General features: G+C 41.8%; 1 protein-coding gene across 1 annotated transcript in view; it reads left to right on the forward strand.

Annotated features, from left to right (window-relative positions):
• Positions 1–23,457, forward strand: part of MICU2 (mitochondrial calcium uptake 2) — a 136,493-nt gene that overhangs the window by 78,104 nt on the left and 34,932 nt on the right. Inside the window, exons 3-4 of the mRNA XM_088522281.1 lie at positions 22,897–22,928; positions 23,044–23,119. Of these exons, the coding sequence (XP_088378407.1) occupies positions 22,897–22,928; positions 23,044–23,119 (108 nt within the window). The remainder of the gene's footprint in view (positions 1–22,896; positions 22,929–23,043; positions 23,120–23,457) is intronic.

Genomic DNA, 23,457 nt, shown 5'->3' on the forward strand with positions numbered 1-23,457 from the left:
GGCAGATTCCAAGATGAAACTGCAGTATGAATTAGCTCTATGCAATTTCATTTAGGATACTGAGGACAGAAAAAAACGTGATTGATCTGTGGTGCTGCCAACATTTTTAGCGAAGATGAAAATAAGGCTTTCAGCTAGTGCACGCACATAATCATCTTGTCTCAATAGCTGAACCTTAATTTCATCAGGAATCGGGTTCTCCCTGCTGAATTTAATCAACATCTTTTGCTGGGTCCTGCAGAAGACATTAGCTTTAGGCCAGAGTGCTGAAAATTGATCTTGAGATTGAATGTAGGTGAAAATGCCACATTGGTCTGCCCATTTGTGCAACAGTGACTTTTACCTAAGGAACTTTTTGTTTTCCGTAAAGCTCGAATATTCAGGGTTTAGTTCAGTGCTTGCTTTTCTCCAATTGATCCAAGTTAAGTTTGACATGATAGGAATGATGACACACAGGCAGAACAGCTGAATGGGCTGAGAAGGGACCCAGATGACAGTCCAGTCAGTTAGTTACACTGAAAATCAGGGAAAATTATGTGAGTTTTTGTTAGTAAATTAATTTTGTTGCTCAACTGTCATGTTACTTCCTGGAGGTAAGGCAGAAAGAGAGAGAAGAGCACATACGTCGCTTCAGCATCCCTCAAGTCTTTCAATATATGTCTGTAGATATTTGTGTGAGGGGAGTATTTGATCAGTGAACCCTACCTTCTGTGATTACTGATTAGGCCCTCAGTAATCTTCTGCAGAAGAGAAAACAAGCTGTCATCAGGCTGTCTCAGCCACCTAGCCTGTGTTGGGTTGCCCTGTGCATTTCTGAGTAAGGAGTAGCTTTGGATTTCAGTGATCCTCAAGGTACCTAATGCTGAAGCACCTAAATGCCCCTTGTCTCAGTGATAGCTCAACAACAAAATACCAGCTAAAGGTGAGAACAGCAAACAATTTAGCCACATGCACCAAGAAGTGTAGCTGAGCTTGATTCCAGCTTCCTGTTGCTTGATTCATATAGAGAGAAAACAATCCCAAAGGAAAAAAGCAACGAAAAGGAGAGAAGGAGAAGCAGATAAGAGGTGGGAGGAGAGGTCCTTGTCCAGCCTTGTTTGCTTGCTGGTGGTTTTCATTTGGGGAGTTAATTCATAATCTCCTGTTGGTTTTTAAGCGTAGTTTAATTTAGGCAAAAGTGAATGTGGTTCTGCATAGACCAGGTGAATAGCTGGATTTGGTGCTAGATCAAAAGTACTGAAGTCAGAAAATGCCAAAATGTTTTAACTATGTCTAGCTTGTCAAGTGAGTTCCTGTATGCTGTTGGGTTGAATTTGTTATTGAAGCAAAATCTTAGGTGTGCCCTTTGACAACGCAGCAAAATATGCAATAGATGATGATTTATTATTATACAACACTTTCTCAGATAAGAAAACTAGTGAACTGTATTGCAAATATATAAAAAAATACGACATAAATCACCTTGACCTCTGCTTCATAGACCTTAGTTCACTAGTTCTATTCACTTGTTTCCTGGTGCATGAGCTTTCTTTATTGCTGTTTTTCTTTCATATGGGCCAAAACCTGTGAAAGTTTGGCGTTCTTATTGATGAAATCACACCTGCAAAGTTATTTAGTATAGGGTGATAGTGAAGAATAATATTTGCAGTCCTGCCATTAAAGGAGTATGAGCCGATAGCAAATACGGAGTTTCCTAACAGTCTTACCTTGTTTTGTGCATTTACGCGGCAAAGAACAATGTAAAGGAAGACCAGCAGAATCTAAAAAAAAAAAAACCCTTTTGCTTGCTTTTATATGCAGTGTTTCTCACTGGATTATTTTTGTATATAGTTGCTTAATTCTGTAGACCTGGGGCCATGTTTTGTACCAGTCAACTTAATGCATAGGAAATGAACCTCTGAGAGTTGTAGATGCATGGCCATACGCCCCCTAATCATATGTTAAAGCAGTGTGACTGCAGGGATGTGTGGCAAAACTGGTTGGAGAACCAGTAATTTGCTCAAGGGAAATCTTTAAAATGCTAATGGAAACCATAATATCTGAAGCAGTGATAACTGAGTGGAAAAGTACTTTTCGTTGCTCTCATTATTAGGTTAAAAACTTTAAATGTCTAGTACCGTCTACTACGCTGTTGTTGTATTGCATCAGAAATACTAACGTATCGTTCAGGTAGCAGGTATAAGAAGGGTAAGGTTCAGCTGACTTTCCCTGAGTTTTCATTGAGTCGCAGGAGCATTTTTAAAAGGTCTTTCAGGCTTCCTGTAAAAATTGTATTTTAAAGTCATGTATGTTAAGCTTATATTCTACCTATACAACCTATACTGTGCTAGGACCATCTCTGGTATGCTGCTATTGTACAGCCTCGAAGAAAATCTATTTTTAATAGTGAAAAGGACTGCAGATATAAGAATGTTCCAGAAAATGAAGTTGCTGCAGTTCATTAAATCTAGACAGGATTTAGAGAAGCCTGTCTTGTTCCAGAAGTTCCTTTCCCAGCAGTCTTTCTCTCGTAGATGATAGAGATGTCTAAATTAGCTTATCTGATAATATTTTATATCTACTGCAGATTTGAAATATCATAGCATCTTTACCTGTTGAAGTACTCATTTATCTGCTGTCCTTTTCCAAAGTTAGAACATATTTCTTATGTTTTTCAAAACCAGTATGCCGGAGGTCCGGAGGTGCGTGTCCACAAGAGAGTCCCAGCACTGCACATTTCGGTGAATATTAGTGTGTTTTGAATTGACTGAAAAAGTTGGTTGACTTGAGTTGCTCTGAAAACTTGATTGATATAATGTAATTCTGAGTTTGCAAGTTTGCTGTGATGTGTTCCTGCAAGTTGTTGGAGTATCAGTGCCTGTCCATGAAGATGAAACTGTGGGAATAATATAATGCAGACTGCAATTGCTAGAAAACTGTATTCTCCATTATTCTTAGCAGAAATCTAGTCTGTGCAGTCTCAGGGGTCTGGAGAGCAATTTGCCTGGTCAGGCAATAGATGAATACTTTAGAATAAGGTGATTCATTCTTTGTTTCCTTATATTTAGTTTCGGATTATAGTGGGAGTTCTGATGCCTGCACTTGGGTGTGTCTTAATTTTGACCTGAATTTCATCAGTGATAACTCATTAAACTGATGTAAATCATGCATAAGATTCAAATCCAAAACCTACGGTTCAGAGTTGAAGGCGAAGACTGAGGCTTGCAGGAATTACAGTTACATATGGGAAGCATGGGCTGAAATGTCATACAGGGAGCCATTGGCCCAGCCGGGCACTGAATTTAATCCTCTTGAGTTTCTCGTATTTTAAGAAGAGGTCATTTTCTCTCTATGTCTGTGACTAGAAACTTTGGTACTGTTATATTATTATTGCTCGAATTCCCTAAACACGATGGAGATCTGGGATGTGAGGAGCTGGTGTGACCCTTTGCCTGGTGCTGAACTGTAGCACTAAGCAAAGCCATGAGGAAGGAGCAGCATCATGGTTGGTGAACATCACACAAATTGCTTCTCAGTTTTACAAAAAGGAAACAAAATCAGCCATTTCTAGGCTAAGCTTGCAAGTTGTCATTGTCCACTCTCTTTAAGCTGGCCTTTGAGGGAAGGAGAAAGGTTTACCCCAACCCTATGGAATTCATTAAAACAACATACTATATACATTTAGCATTTTATTTTCTCTTGAAGTGTCCAAACATAACATTAAAACTGGTGTTTCGGATAAAATATTAGACCTCAACCATTTGTTGGTAAATAAACTTTTTTTTTTCTTTTTCCTTTTTTTTTCTTTCTTTTTCTTTTCTTTTTCACCCATCATACGTGAACACTGATACCTGAGTTACATAGGATGTGTCTGATGCAGGACTGATCTTTAGTGATTTAGCTAGGTTATCTAAAAGTTTATTTGAAGGGAAATTAATAAGTTAGTTCTTACTTAGTTGCAGTAGAAATACCACAGAAATTCTTATGATCTTAGTAAAGTGTATTTATGTCTGGACATTGTTGTAAAATTGAAGCCATGGAATCTGAGTTAGGATACTCAGGAGAAATTGGTTTTGTTTCTTTTTTTTCACCCCAGCAATCGAATCTGCTGCTTCAGCCAAGCTCCCCTCGTGCTGTATTGGCAGCTGGCAGTTGCACTGATTTGTTTGCCCTTGCTTTTCAGAAAAACTTGTTAGATTCAGCGTGCCAGAAACGGAGCCGAGAGCTGCTGGGCTGCAGAGCGGCGGTGCCGGCGGGTGCCGGGTGCCTTTCCGCGCGCTGCCGGGAGCAGGAGGAAGGTGCAACAGGGTGCCCAGAGGAAGGACAACAGCAGTGCAAAGGCGCTTAGGAAGCCAAGGGTTAAACATGTCCCCACACAGTGGGCTGGTGCCATCTCCATGCTCCAGGTCTTGTCTTGAACCATGTTACAGGACAGCGCTAAGGATTGCCTGTGATGGCTGTTTGTTAGAATAAATAGGATTTTTTTTTTGGACCTTAAAACTCTACTGAGATTGTTAGTCAATTTTATATATATATATAAGTATGTTTGCATGAAACAACAGTGTGGTTATAATAAGCTCTCAGTAGTTTTGATTAACTCTTGTTTTTCCCTTTGTGATGCTGCTGGTTTTTGTTCAAGAGTGATTCAGAATCACTGTTGTTAAGTGATGCTTACTGTTTAGCTTGGCTAGATGTTACAACATGAAAACGTATTATTGTTTTCTGGAAAACTCTTGTTAATGAAGATATATTGCAACTTCACAATGAAAGCAATTTTTTAGAACAGCACCAAAATAGCATCAATAATAAAACTGGTCAGACCAGCGCGGTTGTAAGAGTCTTGAAGGGTTTAGTTCTTTGAAGTGTGCAAGTTATTGGTTGTTTAATAGCATCTGAATGGAAAGCAGATTCCTTGAAATGAATGAAAATATATTGTGCGCATGCAGAATACTTGTAATAGAAGTAATGGAAAGATCTGGTTATTAATAACAGGAATCTGCTTGTTAGATAAACATGGGCTGCCTTAGAATTTCGGAAGTCTTGCAACAGTTTCTGCTTTAGTCAACTATTCCAGTTTTGGGACGTGCTACTGTGATATTTAAAATACCTGATGGAGAAGTCACTTTCCTATTTTTATATATATGGCCAAATTTCAAGAATTCTCCCAACCATTCCTGGTTGCCGAGTATTTTTCCTGTTTGTAATAATTTTTTATTATTGTCTTTGTAAAATGCCACACACTACTTAGACAATATTTATAACATAATGTTGACATACCACAGAAAGTATTTCTGGGATTTTTTTTGTTATACGTTCAGAATACTTCTTGACAAATTACTACAGTATTATTTTTAAAATAAATGCAGTGGAACTTAATCAGTTCTGAGACATCCTGCTTAAGTGACAATTAAGTCTTAACACATCTAGTGTGAAAATCAGACTCAGTGAATTTTTATCACTCTTAAATGTATCTTAATTTCTTGCAACATACATATGTAACAAAGGTATTGTTTTGTACCTAAGAAGTTAAATAAAATCTGTTTTTAAAATATCTTTGATCACATTACAGTATTGAGAAATGGTGGTGATCTGGCAGACCCCTGGGTGGATGATACCAGGTGCCAGAAGTATGTATAACATTTCTGCCACAATCTAGCTTCCATTCTAATCACCCATTTCCAATTATTTGCAATTTCAGGGCATCTTTCTAGAGGGAATGCTTCTATGGTTGTCCCGAGGCCAAAGTTTAATTTGTATAATGTTCAAAATGATTAATCCGTTTTGGGGTAATTTTGATATAGACTGATTTTTTTTCCTTCCCTTCATGTCCTGGTAAGAAGTGTCCTCGCTTGCCAAGGAAATGGCTGGCATCTCCAGAGAGACTTTTGAGAAGTTCTGCCCCCAGTTTGATGGCATTGGTGTTGATTTCCTAGGATAAACTACCTCACAGTTTTGCTCCCTGCTTTTAGGCACCTGCAATGGATATTGCACAGATTGCAGTCAGTAACCTATCTCATAAACTATGAAAGAAAAGCAAATACAAGCTCAAAATATCTTCCATACATTGAAACCTTATTGAAAAAAAACAAACGAAAAGAATCCAAGTTGCTCTTGTTAGATCAGCCAGTCTGTCAGAGGGCTCTGGTCCTCATGCCGCTGTCCCTAATGCGGGAGAGCACCTGAGGTGCCATTAGCTGGGGCTCCAGTTAAATATCCTTCCTCTCTGACCTGAAAAAGGCTTGTGTACCTGAAAGCTTTCAGATTTCTCAGCTGTTTCTAATGAAAGATGCCACTCTTTCCAACACGTCGTGCCGTATCAGCTGAAGGGTAGTTCAGAAGCTTGAGCAGGTCTAGATACATCCTGACTGACACTTCTAGGTTTGTCTGATTTAATTTAGTGTATGGGAAATGCCAGTATTTTGTGACCTCCTCGTTCACCAAGAGCAGCACTCCCAAGCAATCCTACCATTTTTTTTTTTTAAGGAAAAGTTGGCTTCTTGTATGGAATGTCACTGTAAAACACAGCCAAGTCAGCTGCTGGTTGACTTTGTTCAAGCTATTTCAGGTCTTCTGGAAGAGCTGATATTTGAAGTTGTCAGTATGATACAGCTCATTTTTCCAAGCACTAACCTTCCTTTCATACCTTGAATTCATGACCTTTTCTCTGCTGTCTCTGATACTCCTGTAATGACCACAGTGGTGGAGTCCTGCTGCCGTGTTGGTGTTGGCAAGCTCTTAGTAAGTCACATATCCCACTGGAGAAACAGTCAGCTTTAGATAATAGATATTTTATTGTCTTTTTCTGTTCTTCTCCAGTGCTTTTCCTTGGGAGAGTGAATGGTGTTTGTTCTCTGCTGTGGACTGAATCCAAACAATTGTGAGCCTGACGTAGCAGATTCCTATAATAGGCAGCACTAAAATTAGTCGTTTTGTCTCATGTGAATGAGCATCTGCTTTTCTATCAACCAGGACTATATCTATTTATCATGTTGGACAACTTCTGAGCAGTCATCTGTGGCCTGACACAGCAGTTGATTCTGGATTTTCTGGTGATACAGAAAGGGACAGCTCACTTTGGTGAGCAGCACTTTCTTGGGAGAAAATATAAAACCTAACATTTGAATGTTTCATCTGCTTCTCTAGCTTTATTCCTGCTTCAGATTTAGTGTAAGAGAGCAACTTTTTTTGTAATGTCTATGATGGTAAAAGCAAACCTCACTGGAAAAAACAGAGGAGCTTTGCTATGAAATCTAGGAAACTGCATTTAAACCAATATGCTCAATTTGGAAGAACAGTGGGCAGTGTAAGAATGGTTTCTCTATTGTTTGCTTTTGATTTGCATTCACTTTGAGAATTGTAAAAAGCCTTCTTAAAATTAGATAGAAAATTTTTATGCTCTCCTGCCTCTGGAGTGATTATTTCAGTTGATGATTTCAGCACAGTCCCTCTTCTTTATGGTCACTACTGCTACATGGAGGAGAAAGGTTATCTGCTTAGTCACAGCCTAATAAGGGCACTCATACATACTATTACAGTTTACATACATACATATGTAATGTCTTGTAATATGTTTATAAGGATTTGTATTCTATACCAGAGTGATACTTACATGTTTTTTCAATTCTTTTTAGTATTATATTGCTAAAATGTATCAAAAAATGTCTTATTCAAAAAATCAGCTCCCATTGTAAGTGTTTAGAAACTTAGAATATAGATGTCATAAATTATTCATGTCAGTTTAAAATCAGTTGCCACCACTGTTTATATTGGAAAACAGTGACACAGCATCTCTTCTTATACCTTAATACTCTCATCTACTATCCAATTTTAAATTAATCTCTCTCTGTTTATACCTCCTTGCTCTTTTGCCAACATTGCCCATTACTTGAAATAGTTCTGTATTTCTTTTTGGATCTTAACCCCATGATGCATTATGGATAATCATATTATCCCTCAGCCCTGGTCTTGTTAGGTTAAACAAGCCCAAATTTGTCTCCATTGCACTGCTTCATGTAGGAAGCCTTATTACGTTCTTTTTTTCTTTTTTTATTGCATTCTTTCTTTTGCTTTTGCTTTGCACAAAGCCTCCGTCATTCCCAGGTCTGGCTTGCAGCACAACCCAAGAGCGATCACTGTGGCCGAAGGGGTGAGAACAGGAGAGATGTTGGGATCTTCTTAAGCTGCTGAAACATATGAATTGTCAAATTGCAGCTTCAGTCAAGGAGAAAAATGGGACTAAGTAGTGCTTAGGAGAGCAAAATGTTAAACTTGTTTAGCTTGTGCTTCCCTCGCAATCAGTTCCTACAGAGCACAGCTTTCAGGACTGTCAGTGTTTTGGTCCTCATTTGTAGTCCTATACATTCTCACAGCTGGGGGCAGTACAATAGACTATATTATGTTCTATGTTCATAGACAAAGAAAGTTGAAATGAAGTTGTGGAATTGTTGTTAAGACAAACAACAGATCAGACATAGAATATTCTTGTAGAAGACTGTGTAGAATCAGTGCTGGATGCCCCAGATAATGTTCCCTTTTGCACAATATTTGTTCTTTTTTCCTTTTGCTCAGGATTGCTCCTAGAGGAGCAATTACTTTTGTTGCAGCAAATGAGTATGGTAGGAAGGAAACAACTTATACTAATCAGATGCAGTGGACACAGAAGTCCATTATACTGAAGACTGCTCCAAATTAAATGAGATAATGTTACTGGGGAATTTTGTGTAAAGTTATTTTTTTAGATCTGACTGCTCCATTACCCTTTACTGAAGAAATATTTCTGTTCTCTTTCTGTTTCAGCAAACTGAATACAGTGTCTCCTTTCATGCTTAGTAGGATCAGAATTCTCTAGAAAATCTGAATGTAAAATTAAAGCCAAGGTAATTTATTTTGAGTTGTCTTTTTGAGGTTCGCTTCATCAGATTGTTTGAATTCAGGGAAGTTGGTTTTATTATTATTTCTGGGCAGTAGGACGATTCTAAGAAATATATGATTCATTTGTAAAGACTTTATTGATCGTCTTGGTCTCTGGATTTTTTTTTTTTCCTTTTGCTGTTTTTTTTTCTTTAAAGTGTGAGGAGTTTTAAGCCACATGGTCAAGAGCAGGTTCATGCTTGCCTCTCTTATTCAGTGTGCAGAGTCTCCCCTTAGGGCAGAGGAGGTCTTCCAGTTGGTGCAGGAGACTTTCTTCTTTTCTAGGAAGTGGGAATGTTGATGAACATCTTGTCAGGAATTTACTATTATACTTACTATTAGCAACACTATTTTTTTTCTAAATTGCAAATCCACAGAAGTGTTTTAACTGCTATGATAAGGCACAATTCAGCACCTCTTTTTAAGCTCTTCTCTGTTTTCTCATTGCTTTAGTTCTCTGATCTTTTCAAGCACCTCTCAAAATTTTCGTGATCCTTTCCATTGCCATCTAATCTTCTAAATAAGGATAATGTTAGCAAATTTTGCAGGGTGTTTTTGTTTGTTTGTTTGTTTGTTTGTTTGTCCTGAGAAATGAGCCATAACTAGATCTCTACAGTAGTCTTCTCATGTTGTAAAAATAGAATAAACCTTTCTTGCTTAGCTGGAAAAAAACAGGAGTGGTCTCTTATCACTTGCAAGCTCTTGGAAACCCTGCTGTAGGAAAACTTCCCAAACATCTGTTTATTGCTAGGTGACAGATGTTAATGATGATATGTAAACAAGTCAGACAGCAGGAGCTGTTTCTGGTTTGCTGGTAGTTTCTATATGTGCTAAGAAGAGAACGAGCTAATCTTAGAAGTACAGAGAAGCTCCTGGCTAATTTAGAGGTAAAAGTGAGAATGACATTAGACCATCAGCTGAAGAAAAGCAAGGCAGCCAGTGGCAGGAATCTCTGATGAGGCACAAGAAGAAAGAAAGAGGGAAGAAAACCTGGAATGTCATTGCTGCAGTCATTGACATAAAACCGGCCTGCAGATATTTCATGCGAGGTTGCACTTTGGGGTCTTGTAAGGTGAAAAGTTTCTTCTGGAACTCCTGACCTGACAGAATTGACTTCTTTCTGCTCTGACTAGCAGATCCCTTTGTATGTATGCCAAAAGTCTTTTCCCTTAAAGTAGTTAATTTTTTCATCTTTTTTTTTTTCCCCACTTATATCTGCTCACCAATCTCTAATGGACAGCTACAATTGTCCTGATTCTGCTTGAAAAAGAAAGTGATGTATTAGGTTCTCCTGGAATAGACATTCAGTAATTCCATTCATTCTTTTAATTAAAGGAATTGCAAAATGTAAATGTTTCTTTCGTATGTTTTTATTCACTCTTTCAGAAGATGATGTCGGGAGAGTTTGGGATGCTGAAAAACAGATGAAGAACAGAACCACCAGTTACAAATATACAAGCTTCTTGAGAAAAATCAGAGAGTTTATTCTGCTCTGAGTCAGAGAATAGACAGTGAGGTGGACTGAGGACTGATTGGATGGTGGAGCTCAGAGGGTAGTGATAAATTAGGCCAAGTCTGGTTGGAGGCCTTTGGCCAGTGATGTCCTGCAGGGGGTGAGTACTGGGCCCAGTGCTCTTCAGCTTGTTCATCAATGACTTGGATGAAGGCTCAGAGTGCACCCTCAGCAAGTTGGTGGACGATACCAAACTGGGAGGAATGGCCGACACCCAAGAGGGCTGTGCTGCCATTCAGGGAGACCTAGACAGGATGGCGAGTTGGGCAGAGAGGAACCTCATGAGGTTCAACAAGGACAAGTGCAGGGTCCTGCACTTGGAGAGGAATAACCTCAGGCACCAGGACAGATCAGGGGTTGACCTGCTGGAGAGCAGCTCCGCGGAGAGGGATTTGGGAGACCTGATTGACAACAAGTTAACCATGAGGCAGCAATGTGCCCTGTGGCCAAGAAGGCCAATGGGATCCTGACTGCATCAGAAGGAGCATTGCCAGCAGGTCGAGGGAGGGGATCCTACCGCTCCACTCAGCTCTGGTGGGGCCGCACCAGGAGCATTGGGTGCAGTTCTGGGCTCCCCAGGACAAGAGGGACGTGGAGCTTGTAGAGAGGGTCCAGCGTAGAGCCACAAAAATGATAAAGGAACTGGACTTTTATGAGGAAAGACTAAGCAAGCTAGGCCTCTTTAGCCTGGAGAAGAGAAGACTGAGAGGGGATCTCATCAATATGTATAAATACCTGAGGGGAGAATGTAGGGAGGATGGGGCCAAACTCTTCTCGGTGGTGGCCAGTGACAGGACAATGGGTAATGGGTATAAATTAAAACACAGGAAGTTCCACTTCCGTGTAAGGAAGAACTTCTTTCCTGTGAGGGTGACAGAGGCCTGGAACAGGCTGCCCAGAGAGGCTGTGGAGTCTCCTTCTCTGGAGATCTTCCAAACCCGCCTGGACGCCGCCCTGTGCTCTAGATGTCTCTGCTGGAGCAGGGGATTGGACTAGATGATCTCTAGAGGTCCCTTCCAACCTCAACCATCCTGTGATTCTGTGAATGTCAGCAAGTGGCTATAAAACCATCTTGCATGCTTCTTGTTTTGTTTTGATCCAACATTTTAGAAGTTCCACTTACCAACATTCAACAAGGGGGATAATTACCCAAATTTGTAGCAAAGAGGATGATTTCATCCCATTTCTTCTGCTATTCCTGAATAAAGTATTTGTACTTTCTTCAGAAAATTTGCAATCTGCTACAAAGCAGAGGTGACGAGGAGGCAGACCAAGCTTGACCTGTGCAGTAACTGAACACCATCTAGTGTGTGATGGAGCAGAATTTATTTTGGTTATACCTGACAAAGAACTGTTCTATAAGCTCAACAGCAATATCCTTTGACATTTAATCACTGTAAACTTCATTAAACTTCATGTTCCTGGCAGAAGCATACGTGCTGGAAGATGAGTATGATGAGGTTCTGACCCTTTTTGTAGTTTACCTTCCTCTGGGCCACAAGACAAAATGTCACAGGCTTGATCTTAACCAGATATCTCTCATTAACAAAATTATAAACATAGAATTCTTAAAATTTCAACAAAATGCCCCATATCACTGTTAAATTCAGTATTTTGCTTTCTTGGGTAGCTAGCGATTGAGGATTACAGCAGAAGAGATGTGGTCCTCCTCAGTAGATGTCAGTGACATGTGAAGCAGGGTACAGTCTTCAGCTGCATTGCACAGAATGCTGTTGCCTTTCATTGGAGCACGGGGGAAATATCGTACACTTCTGTGTAAAACTTACCAAATAGTGGTTTTGTTTAGTGTTAGTGTAGGTTACAGAATTGCCTAATTTGACATTTTCCTTCCGCAAAGAGGATACGGCAATGACTATACAAGAAGTTATTAGAGAGATGTTTTTTATTCATAGCCTGTCTAGAAGCAAATGCCAGCCAGCACACTCATTGATTTTGTCTGAGGAATGGGGGAACAAATTTCTGTTAGCCACAGGTGAGCTCCAGTTCACGGGGTTTTCCATGAAATTTCTGACTCTCCTGAGACCATCTTCAGCAGTCACCAAAAAGTTGATGGTTGTGGAGTATTCCCTAGAGGAGTTGTCACAGGTAACCAGACAGGAGTAACACGATGCTGGAGGGGTGCACGAAGGGTGAAGGATATGCCCTTGGTGCAAGGGCAAAGATAATCTGCATCACTAGAATAGTAGAGCAAGAGATACTGGGCGTATTGCCCACGAGCTTTCCAGATCTCATGGTTGCTGTGCAGATGGACATCAACCTTTTTTTTTTTTCTTTATCCCAAATGTATGACTAAGAATTGCTGGGATTGCTGGGATATAATGAGTGGAAGTTTCCCAAGCCGATACTTTTAGCAAAATTTCATTGTACTTTTCCAGTCAAATGTCACCTCATGGAACACTTTTTTGCCCAGTATTTCTGAGAACTTTCATTGCATGTTGCTGTAGTGGAAATAAATTAACCTTTAAAAGAAAAATACTGTTTTAACAGAAAAGAAAGCTTTAATGATGATATAAATAATTTTGATATGTGATAGGGTAAAATGCAAGAAAAAAAGTGAGCTACTATGTAAACTGGATCTAAATAGCTTTTTATATTTACAGGACTCTTGAGAACTCATTCAATTTATGTGACATGTCAGTGTTCCCAGTTATTTACCCAGTGCAGTAATTTAAATTGGCTTGATGCACTAATATGTCAACTATTTACTGCTTAGACACATGCACTATAAATGCCCTGCATCTTAACAGAATTATGGTAAGGGCATTGCGTTTTTCATGATGATTCCATCAATAACTTCAAATTTTTGTTTTAAGATTATGTTATTACATTCAGCATTTTATTTTTAGTGTTTTTGTTTTATTAGGAATAAGCAGTATCAACATTATCCTAAAGCTCAAACTTAGATGTTTAATGGAAAAACAAGCTATTCCCTAAACACAGTTGGATTAAAGTCACCATTGTCTTTCAAAGCCCAGACTACAGCTTAATATTATCTTTTGAATGTGTGAATGTGTATTTGTATGTACATAAACAGATGAGGTAATGCATATGCAAAAGTCTGTCGGGAGCAATAGGTCAAACTAGGTGACTGGAGTGGTCTTTTCTGTCCTCCTTATCTGTAATCGCTGCATACTAGAGTATTTGTTATGTTTCAAAGTGCAGTAATAAAACCATACAGTAACTTCACATAATCTGGCACTGTTTGATACGATTTGCAATTGCTGTGTGGGGGATAAATAACATCAAAGCAAAAAAAAAAAAAAAGTTTTTAAGTCTCCTCTAGTAAAAAAGAGTTTTATTGTCCATAATAAATAGATACAATTTGATTCCCTACTGCAGCCAAATCATTTACCCTGACCTGACACAGTCTCCCTTTTTCTTCATTCCAGGATTAGTTAGGTAGCTTCTGTTAATGATAAATTCCCTTGCAATGAGTGAATTCTTTGCCTGGCACTTCACTTGTGCTATCCAGTGTGTGGATGGAATTTGTAATAATTAGTTGGCATTATTCTGTTACACTTAGCTGTAACTGTCCTGAAGGCTTTTTTACATTTTGTAAGATGCATAAGAAAAATGAGTCTGTCACAGCAGATAAGATGCTTCAGATGTATGTAGAACAGGTCAAATTGTGAAGGAAGTGATTGACTAGGACCAAACTCTTCTCGGTGGTGGCCAGTGACAGGACAAGGGGTAATGGGTGGAAGTTGAAACACCAGGAAGTTCCGTCTCCATGTGAGGAAGAACTTCTTGACTGTGAGGGTGACAGAGCCCTGGAACAGGCTGCCCAGAGAGGTTGTGGAGTCTCCTTCTCTGGAGATCTTCCAAGGCTGCCTGGATGCCACCCTGTGCCACGTGCTCTAGGTGTCCCTGCTGGAGCAGGGGGTTGGACTAGATGATCTCTAGAGGTCCCTTCCAACCTCAACCATTCTGCGATTGGAATACAATAGGGATAATTGCTAAAATGGTGATGGTGACTTTATATTGAGCTACATGAACTTGAATGAAGTCTTACACTTTCTGTAGTGAGATGAGAATAGATCTGTGGTACTGTCAGGGTGTTGACCTCTTCTTCATTGGTTTTGATTGTGTGAGGATTGATGTACACACTTCTTGCTTCTGAATACAAATTTATCTCTTCATAGCCGTAAGAGAAACAATTTGTTCAAGTCATGCAAGCAGTTAGATTTTTGACTCTGTCATTTAATTTTTGTTGCTGTTATCCTTCTCATTATACTAATTTTCTCTAGTCATAAAATAGATTATAGAAGCCCATGGTCAGGGATGATGACTTCTAGCATTAGCTGGTGAGGAGGAACAGACTTAAACCTCTAGTCCTACTTGGTTATTAGCTTGTTATCCTCATCTGTTGTTTGTATCTCAATCTCCATGTGCTTCTGCACTGTAGTACTTCAGAAACTAGTCTTTGTTAGCCATAGGAGAGAATCACAAGAAAATTTCTGTAGCATCGATATGCCTTATTCCTTGTTTATTTCAGGAAGAAACAAAGTCAATGAATTTGGAGTCTTAAAGGCTCCATCCAGCTTGGGTGTTTTGCTTTACTAGATGAGTATGAGGATCATGTCTAATACTAGACATTGTTTTTGAGCTAAGGGTCTTCCTACCTGCTCTCAGCAGAAGATCAAATTTCTTTGCCGTGTAAGTTTGCAGGAGTCATTCCTGACCCTCCTGGTCTCCTAAACGTGTATCATGGTAGAGCTCCTTCTGAGTAGCCTTTGCTATCTTTCTAATAACTATTTGCTCAAATTAGGCAGCTTCCTCTACCTTTTTTGTGCTGTAGTTCTTTCTGCCCCTCTGCTCCTGATTAAGTTCTTAATGAAAAAAGTCAATGTGCTAATGAAGCCTACTGCTATCGTAGAATTAATAGGAGATTACAGATACCACAGACATAAAAAGCAGTCATGATTTCAGCTTTCTGGTTGCTTGGAGAAAGATTCATCTACCCAAACTTAGTAAAAATGGAGTGGCAGGTCAGAGCTAGTGACTTTTGAATCTCTTTAAAGTTAGTGGAGGGAAACAGGTACCTCCAAGGCACTGTATCAGGCCTATAATAGACACCTATTTCCATATGGAATAAATTGCTCTTTTGTTGTGTCTATTTCTCTTCCTTGATTATAAAGGGAGCCTGGGGTCATTAGTCAGGATGAGGTTTGTAGACAGAGATAGTATCATTTATTAGACCAGTTGCTGTAAGTTGGAAAAATTAGACAAGCTTTTGGACACACAAGCCCTTCTTCAGGTCTGAAATAGGAGCAACAGATTTCAAAGCTAATTATAAACCTTATTTTACGTACATCTTTACACCACCATAGCTACAGCGAAGTACCACAGAGATCACTAACTCAGATTTAGGCATCTAATTTTTAGACGGCTAAATGAAGTCAGATGAATTGAGTATGACACACTTGGGAATTTGAGGGCTCATGTTTCATGCAGGACATTTTCCTTCTGGATGCTGCCTCCGGTGCTGCACGCGGAGCCGAGGCAGAGGGTGGGAGCTGCTCACCTGCCACCTCTGCCTCCTCCCTGCTGCTCCTTATGGGTGGCAAAGGGAGTCCCAGCTCAGTCCTGTGGTCCTGTGGTAGCCAAGGGCTGCCAGTACACATGTGCTCTGTGCCAAGAGTCGTTGTATTGCGGGGCCTGCTTGGTCCCAATTGCCGTTATGCCTTTTGGAAAAAATGACTTCCTGTATACTGAATCATTACAAGGGTTGCGGTGGTTGATGTATATGTTTTGGGAAGTTTGGGAGTTTCACTATGTCATCAGCTTTTTCTGCGTGAGTCTTGGGTAGGGTATTGAAACCTGCCCAATGACAAGGAGCAAGTCATGTTCCCTGGATGATACCTAAAGAAACATTGCTCCCCTGTTCCTCCCCAGCCCTTTCCAAAAACTGTGAGTGTCCCAGCAAGGACTGAGGTGCTCATGTGGCCTGTAATGAGGTCCACAAGGTGTGCTTGCAGCCTCGTCTGATCAGAATCAGAGAATGACTGAGGTTGGAAGGGACCTCTAGAGATCATCTAGTCCAACCCCCTGCTCCAGCAGGGACACCTAGAGCACATGGCACAGGGTGGCATCCAGGTGGGTTTGGAAGATCTCCAGAGAAGGAGACTCCACAGCCTCTCTGGGCAGCCTGTTCCAGGGCTCTGTCACCCTCACAGCCAAGAAATTTTTCCTCGTATGGAGATCGAAATACATTCAGGATGTATTTCAGTTGTGCCCCTTGCCTCTTGGGCACCATTAAAATTAGTCCAACCCCATCCTCTTGATATCCTCCCTTAAGATCAGATCCCCCCTCAGTCTTCTCTTCTGCAGGCTGAACAGGCCGTGCTCTCTCAGCATCTCCTCGTAAGCTGACATGGTAATACTGACAACTGCGTGTCACTCCTTCAAAAGTTTGAGAACTGCCTGTCTTAATTTTTTATTCTGTTTCAGTTTCCTAACCCGCTGTGTCAGTCTTTGAAGTTTTCTTCCTACATCAGCCTCCCACCCTTTTCACCCCAGGCCGCCTTCCTCACGGAGAAATCTGCTGCTCCAGGCTGGGGCTGATGCAACTCTCTTCTGAAGTGGAGATTTGCCAGTGCTGGCCTCAGCCCAGGGCTGAGTATTTCCCATTTCCCCAGAGAAACGATTGCTGTGAATAAAGAAGGACAGATGCAACACATGTTTCCAAAAGATACAAGACTTGTCTTATAAAATGTTTGGGAAACTTCTAGGAGCGCAGTGTTGCCCCTTCCACTGGGCACCCCAGGGCTTTAATTCGGATGCTACATTTCACTAATTTGGCTGATTGACATGACTTTTATCAATTATATTTCAGTAGAGTAATGCCTTGTCTCAATAAAAGATTTCTAGCTGAAGTGTATTCTCAACTCCTTTAAATAGTGCTCTCATTTATTCAGATACTGATTTACTAGAAGTTATAATAGAAATCTGACTACTTGTTTTATCACGCCTTCAAAAAGCCTTTTTTAATTTATTTTTTGACTCTGCTTGATTTATCTGTTTCCAATATTACAAAAGTAAGCTTTTTTAAAAGTCTAAATTACTGATTTGAGTTTTGCCCTTTAGATTATGGCAAGCACTTTGAAAAGGCACAAAGGAGACAATCTTTTCTTTAAGGAGTTGGTAGTCTAACAGGATAAACACAGGAGAACTCGCTCAGCTAAGCTACCTGTCCAGTATCAAAAAAGCTGGGAATTGAATGTAAACTATTTAATTTTCATAATTGTGTACTTTAGACTGTTTTAAACAAAAGCTTTAACCACATTTCCCAGAGGAAATCCACATATATGATTGTTATCTAACCCAATCCACTTGGGTACAGACCTACAATGTTCCGAGTTCAGATTTTTTGCAGATCGGCTAGAAAGGAGAAATCCAAATCCCTGTCCCCAACGCAGGAAGCCTGCGGCCCTGGCTCTCCGGAAAGGCCCCGGCCCGAGCTGCTGGCAGCAGGTTTTGTAGCGGGGCCCCGCTCCTCGCCGTGCCCTGGCGAGGGCTGTGCCGAGATCCCGCCTGACCGCAAGGGCTCGTCCCGCACCCGTTTGCAGAGTCAGAGCCCTCTTTTTTGAATTGTGATGTACACAGTACTGTTCTTTCTATGGTTTTTCAGAGAATAACTGATAATTTCATAGTGCCCCAATCTGATTTTGAACTTCACAGGCTTCAACGAAGATTGCCAGCCAAAATAAATGTTAAAAAACTGCAATTTCTTTTTTTTTTTAACTTGATTATGACTGTGTCTGTCTAAAATAGAACTGAAAAAAGAGAATCTGGTACAATTTTCTCAGAGACTTCACTGGAAAAGTGATAGGCATCTGTTGTTTTCCTGGTAAAAGGTGTCCGTTTAGTTACTGTTCTAGTTTGAAGTTAAGGCTATAGAGAAAGATTGCTTTAAAAATTATATTTAACTTCTATATTAAGAAATCAGGGCAATTATTAAGATGTGTGAAATTCTGCTTTATCTCAAGGAGAAATTTCTCAGCTTTTGTTTCGCATTTGATTCTTGTTGTTATAATGTTTGATCTTACTGATGTTTTTCATTCTTTGGCTCTAAATATCTTTTGTCAGATCTAAGCCTTTCCCAAGCTATAGGGGTGTAAATGGGTGTTGCTGAGCACAAGTGGGTACTTGTTTAATTCAGCCCTTTCCTAATGTTAATCCTAACATTGATGTCAGGTTCTTTCTACATAACAGTGTGAAAAACAGATAGATGATGGAAACACTTCTATTGTAAGAAATACATGTGACAAAAGACCCAGGTTTGCCGAGGGCAAATTAAAGCTGAAGTAGCTGCTCTTGGCAGGGTTTTTTAATTACGGTTGTCAGCTAACTTTCCTGGCTAATGGCACAGAATTTGTATGCTTGTAAGTAGACTTGGTATTTATTCCAATAGATTAACTTTAAAAGCTAAGAAGGCTTTTTTTTTGTTTGCAAAAGATGTGTCTATACCTGGTTGTTGCTTCGTGGATCCACTATAGATAGTGAAAATCAGATGATGGCATCTGTAAAGTAGGTACAGACATTTGAAAATACTCATTTTACTTTAATCAAGGATTTCCATCTGTCTTGGCAGATCTGTAGAAAAAAAAATTTTTTTCTTCCCCTTCTTTCATGTTAAGGACAATAAAAATTCTGACTTTCTCTTTATGGTATCAAAGTAAGACTGTTACTACTATGAGCAGGTTTTCTAATATGCCATTGATTTATGTGTTATTAAAAATATATCAGTTGAAAGTTAAAAGAATAAAACTATAGAAAAGTGAATCCTTCAGATCTTTTTCTTATTACATAAAATAGTTTCCAATAATTATATCCTTGGCTATATTCCTTAGAGAGAGACTTAGATCTGGATACATTTGTGGTCATGTATCAGGAATGACAGCGCCAATTACACCCCAGTTTAATTAATAACGAGGAAGGGGTCTCTTTTTCAGCGTCGGAATTGGCTAAGAAGTTTGTTGATACCTTTGCCGTGCATTTGTTGTGAAGAGGAGTTGTCCTTCTTTTCCTAATTATGGGAGACAAGGCCTCAACAGACCTTGTTGCTCGGAGGGCCGCACATCCGATACGGGAGCACACGCTGTCTACAAAGCTCTCCTTGTTGGTGCTCTAAAGGGAGCGCATTGTTGGGAAGGGAATACCGGGGAAGGAGAAGCAGTAAGAGCTAAATTAGTGTTCAACTAATATTACGAATGCTACAATAAAAGTAGCTAATGTTTCTAAGTGAAAGTTGAGATTTGAATCTTCACAAATGTTTCTATCTGGTGACAGCACCAATAGGGTGTAATTGTATTTCGTTCCTAGCAAATATTAAAATAATTATTGCCGGAAACTCATTAAGCAATTTAAGTGATAAAATTACTGTAAGGTTGTAGTCTAATACTTTACAGAAATAACAATATGAAAGGTAACGCTAATACCCCAAATGTAAGGCTTTTTTTGTTAACAAGATTACTGACTACCAGTACAGACTTGCTGAGATCCATATGCCATTTTCATTTAACTAAGCTGGAAGAAATTCTGTTTTCTAAACCCATTTGAGAAGAGTCATTAAACAAAAACAGGTTTCATGTTTATTACTCTGCCATATTTCCTACTTAGATTTTTTTTTAAGTCTCTTTACTTCTCTCTCCTGAGCACACTGCAGGGCTCAGGACTGTTGTCCTCTTCCTCCTGCTGCCCAGCAAATGCTGCTCCTCCCTCCCTGTCCCCTTTCACCCCAGCGCGATGGAGCGAGGGCAGTGTGTGCACTGAGGCCGCTGCGTCGCGCTGCTCCCCTTCCTTCACCGCTGAGACCAGCACCGAGGCTGCTGCGTCGCGCTGCTCCCCTTCCTTCGCCGCTGAGACCAGCACTGAGGCCGCTGCGTCGCGCTGCTCCCCTTCCTTCGCCGCTGAGACCAGCACCGAGGCCGCTGCGTCGCGCTGCTCCCCTTCCTTCGCCCCTGAGACCAGCACCGAGGCCGCTGCGTCGCGCTGCTCCCCTTCCTTCGCCCCTGAGGCCAGCACCGAGGCCGCTGCGTCGCGCTGCTCCCCTTCCTTCACCCCTGAGACCAGCACCGAGGCCGCTGCGTCGCGCTGCTCCCCTTCCTTCACCGCTGAGGCCAGCACCGAGGCCGCTGCGTTGCGCTGCTCCCCTTCCTTCACCCCTGAGACCAGCACCGAGGCCGCTGCGTCGCGCTGCTCCCCTTCCTTCGCCCCTGAGACCAGCACCGAGGCCGCTGCGTCGCGCTGCTCCCCTTCCTTCACCCCTGAGACCAGCACCGAGGCCGCTGCGTCGCGCTGCTCCCCTTCCTTCGCCCCTGAGGCCAGCACCGAGGCCGCTGCGTCGCGCTGCTCCCCTTCCTTCGCCCCTGAGACCAGCACCGAGGCCGCTGCGTCGCGCTGGTCCCCTTCCTTCGCCCCTGAGGCCAGCACCGAGGCCGCTGCGTCGCGCTGCTCCCCTTCCTTCGCCCCTGAGGCCAGCACCGAGGCCGCTGCGTCGCGCTGCTCCCCTTCCTTCGCCCCTGAGACCAGCACTGAGGCCGCTGCGTCGCGCTGCTCCCCTTCCTTCACCCCTGAGACCAGCACCGAGGCCGCTGCGTCGCGCTGCTCCCCTTCCTTCGCCGCTGAGACCAGCACCGAGGCTGCTGCGTCGCGCTGCTCCCCTTCCTTCGCCGCTGAGACCAGCACCGAGGCTGCTGCGTCGCGCTGCTCCCCTTCCTTCGCCCCTGAGGCCAGCACCGAGGCTGCTGCGTCGCGCTGCTCCCCTTCCTTCGCCCCTGAGGCCAGCACCGAGGCTGCTGCGTCGCGCTGCTCCCCTTCCTTCGCCCCTGAGACCAGCACCGAGGCCGCTGCGTCGCGCTGCTCCCCTTCCTTCGCCCCTGAGGCCACCCGGTGCCACGGGGCTGCTCCCAGAGCACCTGCCTGTGCCTGTGCTCCCGCTTGCAGCCCCTGCTGACCTCCTTCCTCGTCCCCTGGAAGACGCCGGCAAAGGGCCCGCGCTCGGTGCGCTGTGAATTAGCCGTGTCCTTCCTCCATGGGTGCACACGCACGTGGCCAGCAGCAGGTTGAATGAGAGGAGCTGCTGTTAACCAAACACAGGTGCCTGGCTGACTTCAAAGCAGGCAGCAATTGCAGAAAGCATTTCCAGGGAAAGTTGTTGTACAGTGACTTTTCCTTTTTTTTTCTTCCAAATTTTGCTTTTCCCTGAAAAGCAGCACCCGTCTTTGGGAGCTCTTGCTCACTCTGCCTGGGCTGGTCAGACGTGGATGAAGAGAGGAGCACGTTCAGCCTGCCTTGCTCCCTCTGATCGGGCGTCTTGCCACGCAGGTCTCCCCTAACCGGAAGGGCTGCTGCAGTGTGATTGAGTTGCAGATTGAAAAGCACTGTGCAGACGAGGTGACGTTTTAAAGCAGACGTTAAACTGAGGTCTAAATCACATAATTTGCTAAATACCCATTTATTAGGAGGGCTCTACAGGAGTGAGCAGCGTTAAATTGTGGAGTTACATCACCCGGAGCTGGACTTTGTCTTGCTGGACGCAGTGGTGAATATATGTTTTTGCATGTTCTGCCAGACTGTCATTAGTCTGATTTCTTTTATCTCAAATGAGGCAGAACTGTGGATTTGTTTTTCTCCATTTCAAATAGAAGGTATCCATCTATGTGACTTTATGTGTGTAAATATATGTATACACATTGCACAAAAATGTACTCATACATAGTAAAGTAACAGGTGGTGCTGGCAGCACCTGTTGTTAGGGTCACTCAACACTCTAGTTATAAAACCCTAATTTTAGTTGCCTATAACTTTTGTCAAACTTAAACATTTGGGTTGAAATGTTCTGTGCCAGGTGTCTGCCTTAGGCTGATTTGGGATTGGGGGTGGGGAGAGGAATTTATCAGCAAAAATGTTGCTGCTGGTGCAGAGAATAGAGACCAGTGCACTGATTTGCCCAGGCTGAAACCCAAGCACTTGCTAGCAGGGATGTTCCAGCCCCTTCCCTGGCTTGAAGCTAAAGGTTGCAAGGGGAGCCCCTCTACTGTTGGGCACATCTTTTACCACCCCTGCTAAGGAAACTTGTTGTGTTCCTGAGGATGCAGCTCCATTTGGCCACAACATGGGCCTAGGAAAGTGTGGAGGACACAGGACTGGGAGCTGCGTGAGGAGAAGTGATCCAGAGACCTGTGCAATGAGCCAGTGCACTGAGACTAGCAAGTTGGTCAGAGATACCCGAGCTGCTCGCCGTTCCACCTGGGTTGCAAGAACATTTGAACAGACTGCTTGTATTATAAAATATGTTGTCCTTTCTTGTCGTTGTGGGAATTAGAAACAAACTGCCCGCTACAAAATATTCTGTTTCATATTACTTAGTATTTTCCCATAAAAATCTGAAGAAATGTCACAGAACTTGATCAAAGTTTAAAGTCGGAGTTGGTTATTGTGTAATGATGATTTTTTTTTATTTATTATAGGTAAAACTCCAGCCAGGAAACTCACAAAGAAGGTAAGGAAAATGGTCCTTACCCTCTTCAAAGGAGCTTGCTGCTCTTGCTGTTACCCAGTCAAGTGGTCTCCTCTTTCAAAACTGATTTTATATTTTCTCGTTTGTGTCTTTAAAGGAGGTAGATGCTGCACTGACAAACATTACAAAAGCTAAACCTGGACCGACCTTTTTTAGAGAACTTGGTGATAAAGGTAACGGGGCACTCGTTAAAAATATGAAAAAATAATCTGGCTTTTGATCTTATCGCGTAGTAGGAATTGAATATATGTTTAAATAAGCTTCTGTGGATTTGACTTCTTCCATAGCTAGCCAGGAGTTACCTCCCCAGCAAATCTCTCAGTTATAGAGGAAGGATTAAGGAGGCAGAACTGGGCATTGAAAACTCTCTAAGGTAGAGGTAGGATGCAGCAGAGAAACCAGAATGTCTACTTAAAATAGAGAAGAGGGGGACTGAAAGAGACATCAGTCAATAACCAATGGCTAAAGGCACCTCAGTACAAAATTGGCTTTTGAGTTTTGTTATTAGTAA

The sequence above is a fragment of the Tinamus guttatus genome, unplaced genomic scaffold (assembly GCF_059628265.1).
Source record: "Tinamus guttatus ecotype Peru unplaced genomic scaffold, ASM5962826v1 Tinamus_guttatus_pri_ptg000150l, whole genome shotgun sequence".
Lineage (NCBI taxonomy): Eukaryota > Metazoa > Chordata > Aves > Tinamiformes > Tinamidae > Tinamus > Tinamus guttatus.